At 38.6% G+C, this 7,666-nt stretch overlaps 1 protein-coding gene across 2 annotated transcripts in view; it reads right to left on the bottom strand.

Moving 5' to 3' along the window:
- Nucleotides 1-288: 288 nt before the first annotated feature.
- Nucleotides 289-7,666, bottom strand: part of bmf1 (BCL2 modifying factor 1) — an 11,753-nt gene continuing 4,375 nt past the window's right edge. For both annotated transcript variants that reach the window (XM_073812320.1, XM_073812321.1), the window contains exon 3: nucleotides 289-1,369. In XM_073812320.1, coding sequence (XP_073668421.1) covers nucleotides 1,194-1,369 — 176 coding nt within the window. In that variant the 3' untranslated portion in view covers nucleotides 289-1,193. The remainder of the gene's footprint in view (nucleotides 1,370-7,666) is intronic.

Here is a 7,666-nt window from a genome sequence, read left to right as displayed (position 1 = left end):
GAATATCAGAGTAGAACTACATTACAACTAAACACAACTAATCGTTTGCAGAATAAAAGTTTTTGTTTAGATTGTGTGTGTGTATAATTTGAAGAAAAAAAAGTATGTATATAATAAGTATATACGTATATATATATATATATATATATATATATATATATAATAAGTATATACGTATATACGTGTATATATATATATATATATATATATATATATATGTATGTATGTATGTATGTATATGTATATGTATGTATATGTATATGTATACATGTATATATATATATATATATATATATATATATATATATATATGTATATATATGTATATGTATGAACATTTATATATACACATGCATGTGTGTGTATTTATATATACATAAATATTATAAACAGTACACAAACATAATCTAAAGAAAAACGTTTATTTTGCAAACGTTGTGATTAGTTGATATGCAGCCCTATCTCTGACGTTGATACTGTATGCATTACTGTAAACACTGCCTGTTATTCTTACTGTTGACTTTAATGTAGGTAGTAATGTGATATACAAACATGAGTTTATATCAAACTGAATTGAATGAATTTTAGTACCCGAGTGAATGTGTTGTTTAAATGTAGTTGTTTGTCTCTGAGGCTGGTTTATCTCCACCTTCACCTGTCATTATTCTGATAATATACTTCATTTGATTGTTGACCATATCATCAAATAAAAGCTATGAAAGGAGAAGATATCAAGTCAAATAAGAGTAGTACATGAATCAATGACTGACTTCATAATGTTCAACAAACATCTGGAGCTTTCTCACCCCATCATCAATAAAAACAAAACAAAATTCCCAAGTAATACAGTAAAAACACGATGAAAATGAGGTGCAAACATTTGATTCTGAGAATGAGTCTCAGTCGATTGATGTTCTGGGAGGTTTCTAAATAAAAAAAAACGCCCTGGGACAGTAAGGCTCCTCCCAAGAGTTGCAGAACTCATTTCAAAAGATACATGTAAGGAAGTGCAATCGAAATGAAACAAGAACAGTGTACTGTACAAAATACCTCAACACGTTTCTTATGAAAATATTCCTGTTCCAATCTCAAGAACAACATGGCATCTTCACGGAGAAAAAACATTGTGGTATAAAACTGTCCCCGTCCTGCGGAGACAATGTCTTTTTTTGTTTTTTCCCTCAATACCCGTGTTAAATATGAACCAGTGCGGTAAGACGTCCCTGTCCGTGGTGAGACTGGGACGTGGATGGTGTGCTCACCGTCGGTCGTCCCTCCTGCCACCCGCCTCTCTCCCGAACAAGAGCGTATAGATCGCCAGCGGCACACGCCACCAAAATGCCTCTTGGACCCTCTGGTTTCTCTGATGCTGGGAAACAAATAAAATAAAAATCTAAGAAATAATCAATGACAGGTAAACACAATAGGGTTTGGAGTAGATTTATGCATGATTTATAAATCAGACCTACGCCATAGCATCTACACCATACACATGTAGTCAGCTTTCATTCTGTGTTGTACACATGCAGACAGAGCACTAGTATGAAGTGTTCACAGGCAGGCTACAGAATGAAGGCAAAAGCTGAAGAAGCAGCAGGTTGTTGTGTACGTTATAGGAGAAACATCAGCAGTGATGAAGGTAAACACACAGTGACTTCTTTAACGCCTGTTTTCTAACTTTTCATCTGTGTGCTCAGGGGGAGTGTACACAAATGCATTTACGCCTGCAGCCGACGTATGTTTTTAATTGTTTCCAATGGAAGCGCTGCGCTTTTCAAAAGCACCAGCAGCTGATGTGTTTTGTTCATGCTCAGCGCTCAGAGCCCAAAGTAAAATGCCCGTCAATGTCACTTCTCAATCAGTCATCCAATCACAGTGGAGGAGGGGTGGGACAAATATAACAACAACCAACCAGCTGATAAGACTGCTAAACAAAGCAGAAGCATCACAGCAACCAAATCGCTTAGCTGGAAAAAGCTGGCAAGTGCCCATGGTTGGCATCCGCCTGTCATTTTCAGCCGTGTTTAAGCACTTTGATGTACACACCTCCATACTGTTGTAAGCAGAAATGCATATGAGGAAATGCAACTTTTTTCACTGGTTCTAGCAGACCAATCACAACACTTGTGTTCTCCATAGAACTGACGCATTGTAATAAAATAAAAATATTATCATTTTGGAAGATTTACGGCGCTCTAATATTATACCTAACTCAACCGAACCATGCCCAAGCGTGATTGTCTCCTCTCCCCATTTCCCCAGAAGCATGCACTTACTCTTCACTATGACCGATCTGGTCTGTTTGTTTATTTGGTGTAATACAATGTGTTTCCATGGTTTATGGTAAAAAAAAATATTTCACATACCGTAATTTTTTTTAGCTCCATATGTCCCTGTCTTCCTGGAACGTACTGATTTTGTACAAAACCTCTTTGATCTTTAGTTAACTTACAGGCTGTGTGTCTGAAGCGGGAGGAATTATGATAATGTCGGTCTTTACTACATCACCAATTCCAGGAAATAAACTGTTGCCTACAATCCGTGTGTTTGTTGCAGCGCATTCACACGGGGCATAAGCGTTAACGGCCAATCACAGTGGCCGCTACACATGCTCCGTTCCTTTATAAATGTAATTGGCTGGCTCTGCCTAGGTTATTTGCATAAGGCAATCTGATTGGCTGATGCATGCGTTGCCGCTTGAAAAGTTGAGAAATGTTCAACTTTTGCCGCGGGCAACGGCACTGATGCGGCGCAGACGGATCCACAATTCAGTTTGTCAACGCATGACGTCACCCATTAAAAGTGAATGGGAAGCGTTAACGCTGACGCCCCGTGTGAATGCGCCGTTGTAGTCCAAGAAAAGAGATTTATGTTTTAGATGATAACCCGTGTCATCGTTTACTTTGGTGTTTGTATCTTTTGCATATCATCAACATGAACTAATATACACTTACACACCAAAGAAATTTAAAATCATGAATCGGAGGATAGTTGCTCTTTAATAGAAAAGAAAATGTCATGTGTCAGTATAAAGACTGCATCAGAGTAATGAGAATAATAATAAGAGCGGACTGAAGAGAAAACTGATCTTTCTAACTTATACACTAAAGCAGAACACAAATAACTTCCTTAATGTGCCTGAATCTCATTCCTTATACAGTATATAACATGAGTCAAATCTGTGGTTATCATTCATATTCATGTCTTATGAGTAATAGGAGGGTAAACACAGTAAAACCCAGACATTAAAACACTGCCAATATTTACCCCACAAACAAACACCTTCTGTCCCCAACACAAAGCAAACACAGTCATGGAAGATCGTTTCAAGCATACAGATTCATGTAGGATAAACTCGTGTAGGACGTTCATAGACACACAAATCTTTATCAGAGATTAAACTGACAAAAATCATTTTGACATTTCTGCTGGTGTCACAGATGAGCCCTCGATCGCTCTCGCTGACACTGATTTCACAAGATTATACGCCTAATATTCACTGTCAATCACAGAGGAAAGATACGATTATTTGACTAAACAGGATTAGGTGCTTATGAGACACACACACACGCACGCACGCACGCACGCACGCACGCACACACACACACACACAAACGCACGCACGCACGCACGCACGCATGCACGCACGCACACACGAAGTGCTAGTGTGTGCTTAATCTAAACATGCTTCAGACCAGCTACTGAAATAATGTTATAGATTTGTATAGGAATATATTCAGGGTTCCCAAATGTAAAATCCCCCTGACTTTCCCCTAAAAACCTGAATTTCATTACCTTTTTTTTCCCCCTGAACGCATAAAATAAAAATGAACAATGCCAATAAATGGTGTTTAGATTGTAGTCTCACTTGAAATCAATGGAGGCTTGGACACAGAAATGGCATTCCTTACGTCACAACTTAACAAGCGGATTACATTTCCATAAATCACAAACAAAATCCCTGATATTCCATGACAAAAAAAAACTTTCAATGACTGGAGTAAGTATTTGAAAATTCCATGATATTCCAAAAATTCCATAATCTGTGGGAACCAGTGTTGGGGAAAAATTAAGTTACTCTACAAAAAAGTACTTACTTTTCATGGAAAGTAATGCTTACGTTACTTTTAGTTACTTTTGCATTAATTTTTCTTGGCTGCGGCTTGATCTCTTTCCAGGCATTCAGAAATGGCATATTTCATCACAAAAATGTCGAGCTCTGGTCTGCCATCTCAGTTTCTGACTCAAACGGTTCCCACACAGGCGTGTACGCATGGAGTGCATAATAAGACTACGTTTAGTTTAATTCAGTACATATTTTTTATCGAAATTAATTAAACTAAAAAAGTAACTTGCATTACCTTTTTGAAAAAGTAACTCAAATATGAATGTGTATATTTAAAAAGTAATGTGTTACTTTACTCGTTACTTCAGTAATATTAAAAGTAATATTATTATGTAATGCATGTGACTTGTAATGCATTACCCCCAACCCTGTATTGAAATTCATCTGGTTTTGTAGTTGTCAGATGTTAACAGTATGTTGCAGTACAGTGTTTCTCTCTCATTCTCACAGACCAGTTCACAAGACAACAGTCTATCAAAAACCATCATGAGTTTCCTCTCAGACATGAATTAAAAGTCATCAGGTAAAAGATGATGTGCATGTCATGAGGTTTCATGTGAAAGACTTTACAGTGTTTTCACTCAGACTGTGTGTGTTGAGCGGATGCTTGCGTGCGTGTTGTGATCTGTCTCACAGTTAACTGTCTGAAGTGAGTCAGCAACTAAATATAGAACCAGATAAAGAAGAGAGAGAGAGAACGAGAGAGCGAGAGAGAGAGATTAAACAAATCCACACGAAGAGTGTTGTCATTACTCGTGTGTTTATCAGCCAATCAGCAGCTGATGTTCTCAAGAGAGTCAGCGTCTCTCTCTCTGCGTGACAGTGGCTACAGACTTCAGCTTCTTCAGGTTCACGTGTGTGATAAACAAAAGTAACCAAACCACACAACCTATGAATAATGACTGAGTAAAGTCATGATAACAACATTACACTAATAAATCTGTATTAAAATTCAACTTTAAATGTAAAAAGATGAAAAAATGAATAGTGTAGCAGCGGCATGATAATAATCACAAATGTGATCTTTATACATCTCATCTGATTCTCATCACGTCTGAGGAAACAAATCTGCAAAGATCTGCAACTGAGAGATCTCAATATGAACTCACAGATTTCTCATCATCCTCTTTCATGATCAGATGTTGATGTCATGTCTTCATGTTTTAACTTCACTACAAATAGATTAAAGTATATTTGATGACTAATATGAAGGCTCATGAATGTATTTGGCTCTTTAATTCTCAAGAACTAACCCATTCATCAAAACAAACTGAAGTTTTGTTTTTTCCTGTAGCAATTCTCTAAAAGTGACAGGAAAAGTGTCAGATCTCATGAGGATTTAAACGGGCATTGTTTTATCAGCTACTCGATTTCTGTGTGAACCACAGATGGGAGGTTTCACAGGAAATCAGTCTATCAAAACACACTGGAGTGACTGAATAAAACACTGCTGTGCTTCTCAGAAAAAACACATACGCACGCACGCACGCACACAGACATGCACACGCACCACAAACGCACACACATCCACCTCAAATGCCCATCGCACACTACATTTACTCATCAGATACAGAAACACACTCATGAGAAGCAGGCAGGCATCACAGTTCTGTCTGTCTGTCTGTCTGTCTCTCAGGGGACTCAGAGACTCATTGAGAATGAGCTGTAATTTATCTGTCAACAGTTCAGGTCATGACACAGCCACATACGCCGCAGGCAAGAGCGCAGCTGCAGAAAGCATTAACACTCACTGACTCTCTGCAGAATCTGAACATCAGCGCTGATAAAAACATCTCCTCTCAGTATCTCTCATCTCCTCTCAGAATCAATGGCATATTTCAATTTCATTTTACAGATGCACGTCTTCCAGGCACTGCATGATTTTACATTTATGTGTTTGGTGCTTTCATCCACAGCAACTTTGAGCATTCATCATCTGTGTGTTTAATGGGAATCAAACCTATGACCTAACACAATGCTCTACCAGAAACACTGTGTGATGTTTGGACCTAATGAGAGAGACCTATAGCCAACAGCCGGTGATGTTTTACCTTTCCTGATTATTGAATATTACCCAATCCATCCATAAACAACGATACACACTGAAACATAACACTGAGATCTTATAACACCACAATCCTGATCAACATCACATCATACAGTACACTGAATGTTACACTAACTTCATGTCAAAGGTGTAAGTTTGTCATTTAATGCTTCTGACAGTGGGTACAAGTCTTCATGATCATCACAATCACTGCCCTGGTCTCCTGCATCCTCAGTTTGTGTTTATCACACTGTGTGTGTGTGTGTGTGTGTGTGTGTGTGTGTGTGCGTGCGTGCGTGCGTGCGTGCGTGTCTGTGTATGAAGTACCTCATAGAAAATAACAAATGTTTTGGTTTCCTAGGTAATCTACATGTTGTTTATTTTGCTTGTTATATAAATAAACTACTTTAAAAGAACTTTGTTGTTATTGATTCTTAGCGGACTTTACCAGAAGGTATGTGTTGACCACGAAAGCCGCTTGTTTATGTTGTTACTGCTGAAAACGTCTATAGGAAGGGGAGTTTTTAGAAATAATAAATCATCAGCTGACATCCCTGGACCAATGAGCATTAAACTTCTCGTTATAGTTGTGCGTAGGTTCTGCATCGGTTTTCATTTATACTTTTGCGTCGTCATCCGCGTTGACGTGCAAACACGCACGCAGACCGCTGGTAGGCAGTATCCACGCAGGTAATCACAGTAGCAGCGCAACCGTCAAAGAAGAAGAAGCTTGGCAAGTTAAACAGCGACTTTTGTTGCAGTTTGAGTTAAATCACTCCTCAACTTGACCATTCTTTGTTTTCATTGTCGCAAATGGAAATACCTATGACGCAGTTTTTTTACATGACGGGAGGGGTTCTAGTGGACCAATCACAGCGCTTGCGAACTGCTTAGAACTGACGTGCTCAGCGTAGAACTTAAGCACGACTATAAATCGGGCTTAAGCTGTGTCGTCAGCAAGTCTTTTTCCTTTACTTTTTTTCAACGCAATTGAAGGAGAGCAACTGCACATGACTGCAGAATCTGATGAGCCCGCCTCGCCATCCCGATAGATTTCGGACACATCAGCGTGACATCAGAGCAAGTCGGATGTATCCCGGACACTTTTCTAACCTGCATGCATCGATTCTGTGCAGAATGTGCTCATCTCAACAAACCTTTCAATTCGATTGTTCATGTGTGTTTAATTAGGGTAGGAAATAAACTCTGCAGGACAGTGGCCCTCCAGGACCAGGATTACACCCCTGCCGTAGAAGAACCATTTGTGTCTAAACATTTAACATTTAAAGGACAGTTGTGTTTCACAACAGTGAATAAAGATTATAAAAAGATAAAAGAGGTTGTTTGAAGAACCACTTATGAATTCACACGTTATATAAAGATATTGGTGTTATCCACCAACAGCACTAAAGACTGTGAAATCCACACATGAGCCACATGTCATCACAGAAACAACAATACAGCAGTAATGAAATACACTGATTTAACTTTAT

The sequence above is a fragment of the Paramisgurnus dabryanus genome, chromosome 17 (assembly GCF_030506205.2).
Source record: "Paramisgurnus dabryanus chromosome 17, PD_genome_1.1, whole genome shotgun sequence".
NCBI classification, from domain to species: Eukaryota; Metazoa; Chordata; class Actinopteri; order Cypriniformes; family Cobitidae; genus Paramisgurnus; species Paramisgurnus dabryanus.
Note: the sequence above shows the minus strand (reverse complement) of the source record. Positions and strands in the feature narration are given on the sequence as shown.